General features: G+C 38.0%; 1 protein-coding gene across 2 annotated transcripts in view; it reads right to left on the bottom strand.

Annotated features, from left to right (window-relative positions):
• Window positions 1-18,257, bottom strand: part of VPS41 (VPS41 subunit of HOPS complex) — a 409,984-nt gene that overhangs the window by 25,918 nt on the left and 365,809 nt on the right. For both annotated transcript variants that reach the window (XM_043463545.1, XM_043463546.1), the window contains 8 exons: window positions 17,051-17,107; window positions 14,065-14,126; window positions 13,158-13,239; window positions 10,683-10,775; window positions 5,024-5,151; window positions 3,421-3,565; window positions 1,242-1,283; window positions 1,054-1,104 (listed from right to left, as the gene is read on the bottom strand). In XM_043463545.1, coding sequence (XP_043319480.1) covers window positions 1,054-1,104; window positions 1,242-1,283; window positions 3,421-3,565; window positions 5,024-5,151; window positions 10,683-10,775; window positions 13,158-13,239; window positions 14,065-14,126; window positions 17,051-17,107 — 660 coding nt within the window. The remainder of the gene's footprint in view (window positions 1-1,053; window positions 1,105-1,241; window positions 1,284-3,420; window positions 3,566-5,023; window positions 5,152-10,682; window positions 10,776-13,157; window positions 13,240-14,064; window positions 14,127-17,050; window positions 17,108-18,257) is intronic.

Raw genomic sequence — 18,257 nt, 5'->3', positions numbered from 1 at the left:
CTGTGTGGTGTTTCCTTAGCAGGAAAACTTGGTATCCTTGGTGCACAGTCAGGGCACTGGCTTGGCTATAACTGATGCCATAATTATATTAAATGGTAACTAGAGAAGTGTGGGGGTTTCCCTGGTGGCTCAGACGGTAAAGCATCTGCCTGCAATGCGGGAGACCGGGGTTTGATCCCTGGGTTGGGAAGATCCCCTGGGGAAGGAAATGGCAACCCACTCCAGTACTCTTGCCTGGAAAATTCCATGGACTGAGGAGCCTGGTGGGCTACAGTTCATGGGGTCACAAAGAGTTGGACATGACTGAGCGACTTCACAGACAGAGAACTGTGGGCAAAGAACATGACCTGCCATTCGTAAATAATGCATGTTGCCCACCATCAAGCCCTCAAAGCCACGGCAGCCAGCCCAACAGTGCACCCTGAGGGGAAGTCAGCTTGGAGAAAAACACACACGGGCCCTGGACAGTTAAGATGCATATCTAAGAGATGATTTCAATGAGCCCAGACTCTACCATCTTCCCATACAAAGGAAGGCACCAAAATCATTAACTTGAGATGTCTGTTTTCTGTGTCTGTGGTTAACAATCCTCTTTTGATGCTTCACTATATTTTTGTTTTTTTCCCAGAAAAAATTGCTATACATCCTGGCTCCCCTGACCTCTTTGGAACAGTCACTTAGCGCTATCTAAGAGGCTGCTCTCCCAGGCTATAGTTCTCTGTATGTGCTCAATAAAACAATTTAATTATCAACTTTCGGAGTGTGTATTTTTTTTTTTCTTCAATTGACAGAAGGAAGGTGCTTACTCCTAGGCATAGTTTGATAATTCAAAAATGTGATAACTCTTTTTTTTTTAAATCACAATTCAATTGTGAGTCAAAGTTAAAGTTCCTGATCTATTATTAATTCCTACTCTGGATTCTGATCATCTGCTGCATTATAATAATTACAGAATAGTGTTTGTGTTCACTCCAGTCTTCTCAAACCAATACTGGAAGATGACTTGCTGCTCAGTTCAATCAAAGGGCAAAAGAAGAGGACTGTCATGCTTACCACGTGCTGCAACTCTGGTCTGTCTTCTAATTCTTCCACTACTTTTTTAATCTATAGGAAAAAAAAAATTAAATTAGAGTTATGAGGATACAAATAGAGCTGTGAAATTATCTAATAAACATCTCTCTTCTTTATGGTGATAGTGGTCTTAGACACTCATCTGTTTCAATTCATATAAAGGCACTCACTGAAATTTTATCTTCATTGTCCAGAAGCATGTCAACAGCTTTCTGCAATATGAAAAAATACCCAGTCACTAAAATTTGCCACAGAAAAAGAGAACACAGAACATAATGTGTTATATATGGTATCACCATGAAAGGCAAAGGGCCTGTTTTACATGGATAAGAGGGTTCTTAGCTTTAGAATGGTTCTCGAGATATTTCTAAATGTATTTTAAAATTTGTTTCGATCTGCAGTCTCTGTGTTTTGCATACAACATAAAATAGTGCTTGTGCTACAACTCACAATACAAAGCATTTGGATTATTCCTGGTACCACAAAAAAAGAGCTTTCTTTCTGGCCACGTAAATATTGATGGAGTCCCTCTACAGATTCCACAGATATAAGGAGCGGGTCTCATGTGGAGAAGAGGATAAGACACAGAACGGGGAATAAAAAAAAAAAAAAAAGACACCTGAAGCTTCATAATAGTATAAAGCTTATAGATTTATAGAATTGAGTTTAGCTACCTTTATCATTCATGAAACACAAGTTAGACAGTGTCTGTAACAAGAGGTGGTAGGAAGACAGCCCACCAGACTAAGCCTCATACAGAGTCCCTGGGTCTTGTTCTTGACTCTGCTATTACATTGCCTACCTGTCTGCTGCATTTTTTTTTCTGAAACAATAGGATGTTGGAAGAGATTACCCTTAAGTTATTTTCTAATTAGAAAGTTATGTGATTCCTTGAGTTCATGCTCTTGAGTAGCAATGAATTTGAACTCATTCATTTTTTGTCTACAGCTTCATATGCAAAATAAGCTCTTGAGACACATGAGGGGTGGGTCCGTCCTAAGGGGAGACTGGCTATGGGAAATTAATTTCTATATAAGTTGCTCATCCCCTTCATCATCTTCTGCCAGAGAAGCAGAACCTCTGCACCTGAACTTCCTGGGACCTGGACTATTTTTAGATCTGTACTCCCTAAGGACTTGACTCATTCAGTATGAAAAATGGGCTTTAGCATCTTTCAGAAAAAGTAGATTTAGCTTCTATTTAAATTAAGTTTAAGTGTGTGAATTCTAATACACAGCATGTAATGGATACATAATATAGCACATAATACCCCTAGATACAGTAAAATAAAATTTTTAAAAGCCCAAGTAACCTTTTTGGAGCCTTAAGTGTTCTACTCTTTGATTTATCTAAAATTTCAGCCTTTTGAGTAACAGCTACTGTGTTTTATGAATCTCTTTCATCACTAGCACTTAGCATTAACTTTCTTTTTTAAAATACATACAAACAATTTGTATCACTTTACAAGACCCACTGTGAGATGTGGAGGCTGGGTGCCCTCATCAGACAGAAGTCAAAGTGTTAGTTGCTTAGTCGTGTCTGATTCTTTGTGACCCCAAGGACTGTAGCCCTCCAGGGTCCTTTGTTCATGGAACTCTCCAGGTAAGAATACTGGAGTGGGTGGCCATTCCATTCTCCAGGGGATCTTCCTGACCCAGGAATCAAACCCAGGTCTCCCACATTACAGGCAGATTCTTTACCATCTGACCCACCAGGGAAGTCATCCCACTATTCAAATCCACTTTATTATGAAATATTACATCCCACATGTTCTGGCCTGAGCATCATCTGAGATCAATAGAAACTCCACATGCTAAAGCTGTGAATGCCAAAGAATAAAAGTGCATCAAACAGATCAGAATAGTTTACTTACAGCTTGAATTCTGGGACATACAATTAAGAGGATTGAATGAGCTAAAGCATATGGCTAGTTTCTCTGTTCCTATGAATTACAATGAACTGTTTTACTAAAAAAAAAAGAAAATTACTTCACATACACACAACTTTAAAAGTTCCACATCAAGTTATGATTGCTTTTACAGAAAAACTGCATCAACTAAAGGAGTCCTGAATGCCAACTACTAAAGGAACATCCAGTGAGGGTCAGAGTGTTCTGAAGAGTTAGCATACAACAGGTTATGTGATTTATTAACTACTCCAGCATGTGGACAAATGTCTATGAAAAACGTGGGACAGCACAAATAATTTATCAGTAGTAAAATAAGAAACACATTATAACTGATTCACTCTGCTGTATACTTGAAACTAACATACACTATAAATCAACTATACTCTAATAAAATTTTTTTAAAACTAAAGAAATCTTAAAAAAAGAAAAAGAAACATTACCTCAGAATCAAAATCCATTAATAAAACAATTTTATCCTTGATAGAACTGAAAAGATTATGTTTGTGGATCAACTGGAAAACATCCTTATGTCTTAACGTTAGGTATATTTCCAAAGCATTGCCATAGTTTTTGTCATAGGTGTACCTGGTAAGACAAAAAGTTTTTACATTAATGTTCATCAACACTTCTAATAAAACATGAAGATATACTCAATAAATCATGTTTTACTTTAATGAAAACTGAAAAACTTGTTCAGAGAGAAAAATTAACTTTATTTAGAAAAGTGTTCCTTGGGATTGAACTATATGTGACCAATAAGTATTTCTTTCTCAGAACCTTGAGAAAATTTTAGAAAATTGAAAATATTCTATTGTCAATATTCTGTCAATATTGACAAAAACTAATTCCCTACAGAAAACTCTCAAAATGTTTTAGAGAAATTGATATACAATGAAATTATGACCCCAAATGAAGGAAATTCTTATTCTAGTAATAGAAAAATCAGTTACAATTCTTATAAGCAGTATTCAGCTGACAGATGGGTGATATTCCAAAAGCTTATCTGTAAGGAGTTGTATAAAATTCAAATGTGTTTTTGTATTGAAACAATGTTTTTCACAATGCTTAATTTCGCAAGTCAGCTCCTAAAGGCCAACTGATGCTTAGCCGCACTGGGTCCATTATTAGTACTACAGAATTATCAGTACTATTAGTACAGTGTTAGTAACTAAAGAATCCAAGGAAAACTATGTTTCCAGAAGAAAATGATTAGTATTCCAACTCAGTGCCACAAACAAAACTCCTTTTGTGGAAAGTCTTAAACAGCCCTGAATTCGAGGCCTGGTCTTGGGCAAAAGAGGTGAGAGTGACAGAGGATTTGTCTGAGACGGTGGGCGTGTGAGGAGGGGCTGAAGCTGGATGGTCTTCCCGAGGTTAACTGCAGTGTGCTTCTTGTTTCACTAGTCAAAGGTCCTAGGGCATGGGTGGACCTTATCTGTCTGCATCTCAGGCAGTTAGCACAAAGCCCAAGTCACTGAAAGTGTCCCAAAATACAAAAAGCACTGACCAAGCTTCCATATTCTGAGACCTGACTCAATGCCAGGCACTGCACTCAGTTCTTGATTAAGAAATTTCATGAAAATCAACCCATACGGAATTGCCCCCTGTGATCTTACAGAGAAAGAGTCTACAGTTTAAGAAGTTTACTAACTTGCAGACCCAAGAATGACAGAAACCCGAGCCTCACTGGGAAAATGACTTGCTGCAGTAGTCCAAGACCTGGCGTCCTTTCCTCCCCAAACCACTGCCCTCCACTAAGTGGTGCTGACCAGAGTTCCTCTCCTCTGGGAAATAAATTACAATTATAATAAATTACAATAAATTTAAATTAAAATAAATTACAGTCTCACATATTTCCCTTACCTTACCTTCTAGCTGTACACTGGAGGCTTATGAAAAGTTTTCTACTAAGAGCGAATATAGGAAAATTGCACATACAAACTTGCATTCTCCCAATTCAGTTTGCCAGATCTAAAATATGAAAACTTTTCATGACGATTGATTTGGACCAAAAAAAAAAAAAAAGCATTAAAATATACTCACAATTCTGCCAGGGTTTTAAGTAAGGTCCTGTTCTGACTATCTTTCTTCAGGTGATCCCGAACCGCTTGAACTATTACTGAATTGTTGTACAGATCTCCCGGCCATTCTCGGATCAATGTGGCAAAACCCTATCCAAGGGGGAAAAAACAGAACACTCTTTAAAAAGGAAAGCAATCCCAAGAATTCAAACAATGCCTGAAAAGTTTTCATGGAAAACACACAAAACCATTTTATGATGAAAACACTGGTCCATAAACATATCATCAGTTTTCAGACTATGGGTTTGGTGGTGGCAAGGGAGGCAGAGAATAACCACATGCCCATTTCCATTGGCCACTCCTGAGAAGAGAAGTGGGCAGAACCATCCCTGCTCTTATTACTGGATGAAATGCATGAGGAAGCGGGGCCCGGGGGTCCTTCCATTAGGCACCACTGCACAGAGTTTAGGTCTACTTGCTCTCTCCTCCTTGTGGACTAACTGTAACACCGGAAGGCATTCTTTGACATCTTACAGATTCTGTCCAAGTCAGCTGCACAGCCAGCCCTGGGCACATGGCGGCTTTGCTCCCATGGTGGACTCACCCAGCGTCCCACGTTCAGCAAGTTATCATCTCCATCTTCCTTCCACTGGGTGCCTCTAACTCTAGTTTTGTTTAGGGATTTGGGACTTTGGTTCAAGTCTTATCCCCTGCTCTTACCCTGACTCTTCCTGGATTTTAAATTTTGTGGTTCTCATAGAAAATTCCAGATCCCTTGATTGAATCCTGTCTCCAGTGCTGTGGATCCTGTCTCCAGAGCTTTCCAGTGCTGTGAGCCAGTGTCCTGGGCAGCCTCTGCCATGACGATCCCTAACTTTAGCCCTTGTAACTCAAAGTACTGGGGAGCAGTTTACTTACTGATCTTTGGCAACTTTTAGGGAAAAAACAAAAACAAAACAAAACCAAAAACCTTAGATGTTTCTATAGATAGAAGAAATAAAAATATTCACATTATTGAAAAAATTATTAATATTAAATAACACAATGAATGCCTTAATGAGGCTTCTCTGGTGGCTCAGATGGTAAAAAATCTGCCTGCAATGCAGGAGATCGGGGTTCAATCCCTGGATCAGGAAGATCCACTGGAGAAGGGAATGGCAACCCACTCCAGTATTCTTGCTGGAGAATTCCATGGACAGAGGAGCCTGGTGGGCTACAGTCAGACAGGACAAAGAGTCAGACATGACTGAGCGACTATCACTTTACTTCAGTGCCTTAATGAACTACTTTTAATTGGTTTAAATGATACTTAGAAATGAAAACAGCATGGTGGAATTTGCTTCTGTAAAGTACTAGGATTTTGTAAGAAGAAAAATCATGAAAGAATCAGGAATATAGTTTCAAGTCCAGTTTCTACTCAAGTATCCCCTGGGAAGGATGGCAAGAGATCAGAACAGGCTGTATATTTTCTATTCAAACTGCAACTTTCCTTCATGTGACCATGACTACAGTTTGATCTGTGAGATTTGGGAAGGAGATCCACTCAGTAAAGAGGACATATTTTATAAAACCATTGAATCACAACATTAAAATATTCTCTGAATCAAAATGATACTTTGGAGCAAGTACAAAGGATCAAGTTTCTGTTTTCTTAAGGCTCTGTAATTTATAACATTAAAAGAAAAAAGTCCTGACAAGATTTCTACCCCAATACTAGCAATTCTCAGTAGCCCTGAGACCAGGAATAATACTATTCAGGGAAAGATGAAAGCTTGGCTCCTTTTTTATTTTCCTGATTCAGTTAATAGCCTTGCAACACTGCCAACTTCTAATGAAAATAAGACAAAATGACTGGTCACACTGTGTGATTAAAAATGAGACGACTCCAACATAAACTGAAATAAACACTTATCACATTTCACATTAGGCTATTCTCTGCTTAACTGATTTTATGTACCTCTGATTAAATGTGATGAAAAATACTGATGAAATTACCCTGAAGCCTTTATTAATAATTAGAAGACACAGTTATCAGGGAGCTATTAGGATCCAGTGGCAAAGTAAGAGAATCCCCCGGTGCCCATCAGAGGAAGTAAGAGGTTAAGGACTATTCATTAAACGAAATGCCACAAAAATCACCCCATTTTTATCATGCTTATATATCTGCTGTTAATATTATGAAGCAAGGCTTAACTATTTAAATAATTCTAGTAGGCTGTAAATTAAAAATTAAATTAAAAAATTTCAGTAGAAACTCCATACAAAGAAATCATGAAGCACCAGTACCTTCAAGAAAAAACTTTTAATTTCATATATATTTTTATTATATTTTTATCAATGTTTAAAAAATAATTTGCTTTTGGCTGTGCTGGGTCTTGGCTGCAGGCTTTTCTCTAGTTGCAGAGTGGGGGCTACTCTCTAGGGGTGGAGACAGGCTTCTCCTGGCGCTGGCTTCTCTTGGTGCAGAGCATGGGCTCTAGGGAGCTCGGGCCTCAGCAGCTGCTGTTCCCGGGCTCTAGAGCACCCGCCCTATAGTTGTGGCTCATGGGCTTAGTTGCTTCATGGCATGTGGGATCTTCCTGGACCAGGGATTGAACCTGTGTCTGCGACATCTGCATTGGCAGGCAGATCCTTTACCACTAAGTCACCAGGGAAGCCTCATATTTTTATTTTTAATCTGACCTTTAGGACTATTTAGAGGCACAGAATTTTCATCCGCATTATATGAGATCAAGTGTTGCTACGTAACACTGCTATCTGATCAACTCTGTGACAGTTTAACTCAAAACTAAACATGAAACTGAGAATGATGGGAGCTAAAATATGAATTACTTACAAGAGCTTATGACAAAACCAAATTACTCATACACTTCTTAATAATAATGACGAGGAAGATACCCTAAAACATTCAGCAGAAAAACATCTATAAGCTTTAAGTTATGCTTATTTCTTCCACTCACAGTCAAAAGTTTTCCAGGTATGAATCAACAAGATACCTTTAATGATACAGTATTTAAAAGTTTCTGGAAAAAAATAAGGGTTGAATCATGAATTGTAAGAGAATCACACAAATAATAAAATTGCTTTTTTTACTGTTAAATTACTTTAAAAAGAGGACAAGTATACTAAGCTTTGGTATTTTGAAATAAAGTTCATATTCTTTCCATATTTTCACAGAACACTCATAATTCTTTTTTTTTGGGAAGATGTACAAAGATGGAATATTTATGACAATTATTCTAGGTACTTAGAACATACTGGAAAGAAACAGGGACAGTCCATTACAAGTCTTTTTTCACTGCAGAAACCTTTTCCAATAACTGCAGCCAATAATGTTCTCTCATTTTTTTATATAACACATTACTCTGCCTGTTTTACATATTTTCTAGTTACTTGAAGCTTATTTATATGGTGTCCCCAGTCTGTAAACCCACTGAAGGCTGGGACTGTGTTTTCCTCTTGGATCCAAATGAGTACTCAGCCCAGTCCTCGACCATGGTAGGTTCTAAAGATGTGTTGAACTGAACTGAATAGAAAATAAATAGGAACCATGCTCCTAGACTGCATGAGTTAGAACCTAGCATAAATGGCATACACTATTACCATAAACTCTTCTGTACAGATCTAGCAAGGAATAGATCCAGGCTGGGAGGGAAGACTGGATCATGACACTAGAACATATGCTAATAAGAAAAGAACATGAATAAATCCTGCCCCATTAGTATGCACAATTAATAGAGAAATATTTTGTTCAATTTTAATTCATACTAAAGCACTTAATCCCTCCCTGTGATAAAAATACAGGCTTATAACAGTAAAAGAGATACACTGGTGATGTAGGCATCGGAATGCTTGAATTGAACATATCCAGGAACACTTGGCTGACAGCAACTGACCAAGTCCTTGTGTTATTAAAGGATTACAATCTTAAAAGTCCCTTTAGATCTTAAGCTCTAAAAATAATCTCAGAGTGAGAAGGTAGTATTTGCATTATTACTTCTCTTTAAATGGACTCAGTTATTGGTTAAAAAAGTGCCTGAGTAGGCACTCAAAACACAGTTCTTTTTCTCATGCCCTCTCTGATTGCCTTTTTCTATTTCTATTAACCTTTCTGCAAGCTACCGCACATTCTTGTGGGAAGGAGGAAAGTTGTAAATAAAGTCTTCCTTATTTTCAAAACATAACATCAGAATGTGTGAAGGCAAGGACAACCCGTAACACACTGTGAGGTACCAAAAATGAAAACAGATCACTGGGTTCGGCTCCTGAACATTAGTAGGAGCTGAAGATGGCACCACTTTTATGAAAGACTGTGAAGGCTGGACAGAAGCCGGAGAATAGGAGCCCAGGGTCTGCAATCTACCAGGGTATGGATCCTCCCAGCAGCAGAACTTACCAGCCTTGTCTAGAACCTGCCCACCAGAAATCTCATCTTTCCCTCTGGTCAGAAGTAGGAGAAGGCTGAGTATTTCCATAGCGTTTCGTGGATAGCCTTATGAGAGCACCTGGCATATGATGTAATAATTTATCTGTTTATCTTTGCAACCTCAGTCCTGCTGACATTTAAGGACAGAATTCTTTGTCATAGGGAGCTATCCTGTGCATTGAAGGATGTTTAGCAGCATCCTGCTGGCCTCTACCTACTAAATGCCAGTGTTGCCAATTTCCCAGTCATGACAACTAAAGCTGTCTCCATCACCAAATATTTCTGAGTGGGTTTGGGGCAGGGGGCGGGTGTCTGCCCCTGTTGAGAACGCTGGTTTACGTGCTTGGGTGTGACTAGGACTATGAGCTATTGCTAAATGCACATCATTTCATTCACACCTGCATGCCTAGTGCCTAGCACATTCCTGGGATACAGCACGCATGAAACAGATTTTCCGAATAAATGTGTGTTAAAAGAACAACTTTAAAAACTATAATCCATTTTGGGAGACTTCCCTGGCGGTCTAGTGGTTACGACTTCGCACTTTTACTGCCGAGGGCCCAGGTCTGATTCCTGGTTGGGGAATTAAGATCTCGCAAGCCATGTGGCATGGCCAGGGGGAAAAAAAATCCATTTTGGGTGCACGCAAACGCCAAATTTAAATTCAAACCTAGGCATGCCTAATATATATGGCCATGGGCAGGTTACTTCTTTAATCTTTAGTACTCTGTAAAATTGGATATTACTAGGTATAGTGTTGTTGGGAGTATACCATCACAACAGCAAGTAAAAGTGCAAAGTATATAGTAGATAAGCAATTTAAGTACCAGTTTTCTCCTTAATCAATAAGCAAACCTATCACTTCCAATTCCCTTCCTGCCTCCCAACTTCTCTGATCCTCTTTTGGCAAAACTCTGAGTTTCAAAAAGTTCTACATTCTTTAGGGTAGTTAGAAGCATTGTTAGCAGATGCTATTCTATCTCTGAAAACCCCCAAATGGTACTTGATCCTTTTCCTTTAGCTCTATCAAGAAGCTAGCTTTAGGAAAATCTTCAAAATGTCCACAGATTAGACATTTTCTCTAACAAGGTGTACACATTTTTAATTGTCATCAGAGTGTATGTACCCCCAGTTTTATCCACCACACAGAAGCTGTAATGCTGTTGCCTTTAAACCAGCTGCTCCACTGTGCTATTTTTCTAGATTTCTTAACATTTTCTACTGAGAACAAGATGACCATGTTAGAATGTTGTACCTCATAGTCACTTTCCAAAAATTCATGTAAGATCATTTCATAGATGAGTGGTTTCAGAACTGGATCCCCTCTTGGCAAATAAGGACTAATCGCCTAAGAAAAGAAAAAGAAAAAAAAAAAACTTTAAAAAGTAGCAAAGTAAAACTGTACTGCAATAGGCAACAAATATAAAAGTATACATTTACTTTAAATTTTAAGGCAATAGAGTACTTTGGAAAAATATTACAAAGATAAAAGATTCAAATAAGCTCTTTTTATAACATATTTTTAAAAGTACATATGGGGTGTCTACATGTATGAATAAATTTGAATCAAAAAACTTCCCTCTGTTAAGTAAACTTTCTCTCTTCTTCTTGATGAATTAATGAGAATCTAAGTTATAAGAGAGAATGTCACAGAAGTTACATGATATCTATTCATGTTTTGAAATTAAGGGGAAATACACCTTGTGTTTTTAGCTTTTTCAGTGCTGTATTAAAAGTTTCCAATTTCCAAACACTTGACAATAGCTCCGCAGTGCACTGCCTTACCAATCACCATGCTCTGTCCTGGGGTCCCAGAACCTGGGGCACTGTCCCCAGGAGCTCACAGCCTCAGAGGGAAGATATGCTGATATCTAAACAGCCAATTGCGTGCTAAGTGTCTTGAAAGAAGGATGAACAGGGAGCTGTGGAGAGGTGGATCTTGGAGACTGAAGCAGAAGTAACAGATGCCAGGGGTCTGTCAGGCAGAGAGAGAAGGGCAAGGCCACCCTTGCAGAGGGAACAGCAAGGGTAAAGGCATGGAACCATGAGCACCCACTATGCATGCAGGGAGGTCAGCATGGCTTGGAGATGGGTGGGGCTCAAGAGAAAGCTGAGAGGGGGTCATGAAAGGAATCTGGATTTGATACTTTCAGCAGGAGGGGATGAGAGGAACATGCTTATTTTTTCAAATAGCTAATTCCGGGTTGGGCTTCCCCTGTGGCTCAGTGGTGAAAAATCTGCCTGCAATGCAGGAGATTTGGGTTTGATCCCTGGGTTGAGAAGATCCCCTGGAGAATAAAATCGCTACCCACCCCAGTATTCTTGCATGGACAGAGGAGTCTTGAAGGCTTGTGAGACCATGGGTCTCACAAAGGATCAGACATGACTGAGCAACTAACATGTTCACTCTGGGTTAGGACTGTCCACAGATCTACCAGAAGGCCCTTGTAAGAGCTCAGGCGGGAGCTAAGGCAGTGGTACTAGAGGGGCAGGAAAGGCCCAATAATACTGATGATGTGAAACTGACAAGGACTGGCAATTAAACAGAAGGAGGAGGTTAAGTTACATGTTCTCATCAGGACAGTGGCTTTGAGCTATTAGACATGGAGAAATAGGTACACTGTGATGTCACACACACAGATTGAAAGGAGAAAGACCACGCTTAGGTGGGAATGGAGTCACATTAATTTGCGTGACCATTATCAGCCGTATGTACACACAAGGAAAAATGGCCACCACAAACTTCCAATACAGATATGAAATTCATACGGAGTTCTGAGTGATGGAGCCATCATGGTAAAATTGGCTATAGGACTGGAGAAGACCCTCTAGGACTGGCCCAATAAACATGACCATAAGTGTCCTTGGGGGTCTCCCAGAGAAGACATATTTATGGGGCAAGGACAGGATGAGGCACAGGGCTGGCCAGCTGAATAACTGCAGTTTTTAAAAGCATATTTATAATTCTAGGAGAGCACTATAAAGGCTCACAAAAACTGAAAAGTGAAAATGTTTCACACATACCTACAGGCACAGGAACACTTTACCGATTAGTTTGGATATTGTACACTAAATTGAAAGATTAAAGAAATGAAATATCAAAATTATTTGTTGGAGCTACCTGGTCAAAATGTTTCATCTATCTTCCAGTAAGTAAAATACTGGAAAATGCATTAATTATTCAGTACATGTGAAAAAAGCCTTCTGTTTATAATCTACTATGATGAGACCATACCTGTTTCCCACGCTCATTAAAAAGAACGTTAAAACTTCATCTGAACACCGAGGAAATCGGAGGGAGATAAGACAGTGAACATATCGTACATGTAATAAATATGAACCAGGCTTCTGTTTTATAACTAATTTCTAAAAGTTTTTCTTTCTAGTTGAAATGGTACTCACTTCCCAATAAAGAGCTGATTACTACTGTCTTAATTTTATTTCCATTTCAATATTAATATTTTGTCATTGTTTAGTCACTAAGTCATGTGTGACTCTTTAGCGACCCCGTGGACTGTAGCCTGCCAAGCTCCTCTGTCCACAGAATTTGCCAGGCAGGAATATTGCAGTGGGTTGCCATTTCCTTCTGCAGGGGATCTTTCCAATCCAGAGACTGAACCCGAGTCTCCTGCACTGGCAGGCAGATTCTTAACCACTGAGCTGCCTGGGAAGCCCTCAATATTAATATACTACATACAAAAATTAAGAGATAAAAATAAAGTTTGCTTACCTTAAGCTGTCCAATTTCTTTAAATTTATAAACTTCATATTCCCAGAGTGCTGCATTTTTCCCAAGAATTTTCTGGCATTTGCTGGTTGTAAAAAACATCCCAGGGAGAAAGAAAGTATAAATAAAGAAAATAAACAGAGACAGAATAAGCAGGCATTTCCCCAATGGTTTAGATAAATCTCTCATCCCAGAGTTTTGACAAATTTCCATCTCAAGTGCCAATGAACAAAAAAGTATTTATTACTGGTACTCACTTGACTGCATGTGAGTTGATGGAAATCAAGAAAATACAAAATACTTATACATAAAGATGAATCCCTTTCAGAAAACTTTGATAAGGGTTTTCCCAATGATTTTCCTGTTCTGAGTTTCCTACTTAACCAGATGAATGCTGCTAGTTTGGGGACCCTTTATGCCTTGAAGAAATACCATCATACCTATAAGTATCCACTTAAACCAATTCTTCACTGGCTTTAAATAATGGACTACAAAATCAGACTTTAGAACATTAGAATTCTACCTCAGTGCATAATACGGAAAAAATGTTTATGTATGAATAAAACTTTGATTTACACATTAAAGAAACACATTTCCCTAAATCAGGGGACAAAAATGTAGGCCTGAAGACTATCTTTCCAGGCTGCCTTATAAAATGGGTAAAATCTCAGACTGTTCATGTTTTTTGACACCTCTTTCATTGAGAAAAACATTTTTCATTTGGTAAAAATGAGACAGTAGGTGGGTAAATAACATATCAATTCATTCTGTGGTTAAAACTATTACTATTCAAAATTACCCATTACAAAAATGTAAACAAAAAAAGTCAGTTGTAAAGAATGACTTATTTGTATTACTAATATGGCTTGATTCTATTTCTATTAAAAAATTGTGAAAACATCTTGATTACCGTGCTGCTATATCATACTCTCCTTTTGCCACCAGATGGTTTATATACGCCAAGCCGATGTCCTAGGGAAAATGAAACGAAGGAATTTCATAATAAACTGGAATGCATGGAGGGTGAAAAAGTTGGTTTAAAGCTCAACATTCAGAAAACTAAGATCGTGGCATCCAGTTCCATCACTTCATGGCAAACAGATGGGGAAACAGTGGAAACAGTGTCAGACTTTATTTTTTTGGGTTCCAAGATCACTGCAGATGGTGACTGCAGCCATAAAATTAAAAAGACACTTACTCCTTGGAACGACAGTTATGACCAACCTAGACAGCATATTAAAAAGCAGAGACATTACTTTGCCAACAAAGGTCTGTCTAGTCAAGGCTATGGTTTTTCCAGTGGTCGTGTATGGATATGAGAGTTGGACTATAAACAAAGCTGAGCGCCAAAGAATTGATGCTTTTGAACTGTGGTGTTGGAGAAGACTCTTGAGAGTCCCTTGGACTGCAAGGAGATCCAACCAGTCCATCCTAAGGAAATCAGTCCTGGGTGTTCATTAGTAGGACTGATGTTGAAGCTGAAACTCCAATACTTTGGCCACCTGATGCGAAGAACTGATTCAGCTGAAAAGACCCTGATGCTGGGAAAGATTGAAGGCAGGAGGAGAAGGGGACGACAGATGATGAGATGGTTGGATGGCATCACCGACTCAATGGACATTGGTTTGGGTAGACGCTGGGAGTTGGTGATCGACAGGGAGGTCTAGCGTGCTGCGGTTCATGGGGTTGCAGAGAGTCGGACACGACTGAGCAACTGAACTGAACTGATGGAAAATTGGGTCTCAGTTCCTGAGTGAGCCATGACATTGGGTCCTACTAGCACTGCTGACAAGAACCTATTCATACTATACCTCAGTTTGCTTTATGTAATGATGCTCATTTCTTTCTCAATCATATTTGAATACACTTGTATTTTCACAAATTTTAGAATTCATAATTTTTTGAAAGTTACTACTTTAATGGCTCCTAACCTGCCCTCTTCTAAAAAATTTCCTACAAAAGAAATCTCTGATATGAGAACCACATTTCATGTTATCACTAGATATAAACTTGTTTCTTGTGCTCTCATCTGTAAAACGTGAGTTATCTGTCTCTTCTACATCAAGTCTGAGGCTATGCTGCAAGAGAAGAGAAATGACAGGACACCACTTGAAAAGGAAATATTCAACTTGACATCAACATGGACGTGAAAAACAATACATTCAAACCCACAAGTTTCCTGACGAGGAAACAGTCTCAAAGCAGTGAACTGACTGGCTTCCCAGTCTCACGCTCATTTACTTATTCTACTTTGGTTCTGAAAGGATTGGGGGTGGCCTGTGTCACAGATACAGGGGACCTCTTATGACTCACGATTAGTTCCATGCAAAAGCATCTGCGTTAGAAGCTTAACTCAATATATGTAAAAAATAAAACAAAACAAAAAAACCCTTAGATTCTTAACTTCTACTTTACGTACAAAAAAATATTTTCTGGAACTTCTTCCTAGATGGCAGAAATGGTAGGAGCCCATTTCTCTCTGCTTGCCTTGTCCTAGGAAGGAAATATCCAGGCATGATTAATGTAGAGGACATGCCCATTTCAAGAGTGAAGGGAAATACCCAAAGTTCTTAGTTGATTCAATTTTACTTTAAGGATGACTATGTAGGAAATCATATTCCAAATCTGTTGGAACTACAGGGTGAAGAAAGGGTGACTAACTTTATTTCTCTGAAAATCACAGATCACACTATCTATAGTGAGTCTACAGGTTCAGAGAAGAGATGCCTCCTTTGCTGAGTCAATTTCTCCAACTTTTGTTCCCTGTGTTTCTTTAACCTTTACCTGATTTTATCTCTTTCCCCTTATCATAAGCATGTTAAATGTCTCTCTTACACAAAATACCCAGGACTACCAAAAACCTGCCCATGATGTCATAGTCCCCACCTGCAGTCGTGAATCTTTTCCATTTTGCAGCAAGCCTTAGTAGTCTCTATTCTACTCGACTTCATCATCTCCCATTCACTTTCACTCTGCCAAGCATGTTAAGAATAAATAATACATGTACAGAAAATGTACTTGTCACTTTCATGTTACCAAATCCAATGTACAACTGACTAGCTAAGTTTGTCTTACTTTTGACCTGCTTACTTCAATTATACTGTTGTACTGGCAGGACCACTCCATTTTTAGATAATTCTTCCTTATTCTCTACAATTTTCAATGAATAAGTTCCTGAGTTATTTTCTTTGTATACTCTTTGAGAATTAGGCTATTTTGAGGAATTTTAAAGAGAAGGTTAAGGTGGGAAAGTGTAGGCAGAAGGAATTTGTATTGGAACCCAAACAGCCACAAAAGACTAATCTTCTAATTTGCATTTGTCAACCAGGGTCCTGGGCTAGATGATCTCTAGGGATCTTTCACACTCGGAGGATACCATTTCTTTTCTGCCTTTCCATCTGTACATTCATTGTCACAGTTAGCAAAGAAGTGGTCTTTTATTCACAATATTTTTCCAGAGTCCAAAATGTAATAAAAATGTATGTGATGTCCTAGATTAGTCACCATAACAAAATTAACTGGGTCTGTTCTTACGGAGACATGGAAGCAATCTAGCTTTATGAAACTACTCTCTTGATAAATTTCATGATAATGTGATTTTACCTATGATTTAAAGAAACTTCTCCACACATAACTGGAAAGTTTTGTATTTAAAGGGTATTTATAAATCCAGTTTCCAAATTACCTAAGACTGCCTCCTAGCAGGTGTTCAAGTTTCTTGTTTACAAGCAGAAACTGATCCAATAAAATGAAATATTTTGACCTCACAGGCTAGAGAATTCATGGGAAAGAACTTCTCAAAATGTAGGAAGAATCTGTTCTTCTCAAATTACTTGCAGTCTCATAACTTATTGAAAGGTAAAGTTATATTTCAAATAGTAAAATTATATACTTACCAGAATCTTATGTCTTTTAACGTTCTTTTGGCTAATTTCAGCTGCCATCAAAGCTTCCTATGTTTACAAAAACATGACAAAGGAGAAGGGGAGAAAAGGGAGCGGGTAGGAGAGAAAGATATTGAGGTTATAAACACTATATTTATTATGTTTTAAAGTTATGGGCTACATAAATAAGCCCCGCTTTCCCATGGCTTTTGCTTCAAGCACAGGAATTTTTAATGTTATGGTTGAGTGAACCTCACTGAATTCTAACTGAAACAAAAGCAGTCAACCAAAATGAAGACTTCTCTTATTTCCATGTGAATTCATTTCCACATTAGGATACTGGAATCACATTTCAGACACAAATTAAAATACAAAAAAATCTCCTAGGTTCAAAGAACAACAAAAAAAAATCCATCTATCATTCTAAATCTGTTTGACATGTATTAACCAAGGGGCACTTTTCCTTTATGAAACATAAAAAGTAAACTATATACATACACGTAGGTATAACTACAATAAGATTTTGAAAATCTCTGATTCTATTTTTATTTTATTAAGTTTATAATGATTACTTTACCACATCTGTTTGAAACCCTAATTTATTTCTTTAAGAAGCTACTGGATTCAAAGCTATCAAGGTAATAAAGGTTGATATTTAAACCTTTAAATATCAATAACAATAAAGTATCAATACTTGGACTCCAATATTTGGAGTATCAATACTTGGACTCAAAAGAGTTTATATATTATCAACTGGTATCAATACTTGGTATCAATACTTGGATTCCAAAAAGTTTATATATTATTCAATAAAAACATTTCTTTTCAAATCGTGTCAGGTGGTTACAAACTTAAAGCACCAAATAAATGGACTATTTTTTGTTTTTTAGCTAACTAGCAGATAAGCCTCTCCAGAGAGCTTCCCTAACTAAACCACCACAACAATGCTTTTGCAGCTATTAAAATGTTTTCCTTTTTTTAAAAAAAAGTCATGATGGGACATTATCTATTCAAACTAGTCGGACCCAATACTCAATGAAGTGGACAACATCATTCTATCTAAAAAGGCAGTTCAAACCAACCTAAATGAGTATAATTTGATAGCTTTACTTTTACATATGAACTAAGCACAATATAAATGAACTAAGCACCAGATAAATTATTTCACTAAAACATTCAAATAGTTGATCCTGAAATACTACCTCAGTTAAAAACCACC

This window comes from Cervus canadensis, chromosome 3, assembly GCF_019320065.1.
Source record: "Cervus canadensis isolate Bull #8, Minnesota chromosome 3, ASM1932006v1, whole genome shotgun sequence".
Classification (NCBI taxonomy): domain Eukaryota; kingdom Metazoa; phylum Chordata; class Mammalia; order Artiodactyla; family Cervidae; genus Cervus; species Cervus canadensis.
This window is presented reverse-complemented; position numbering and strand designations above follow the sequence as displayed.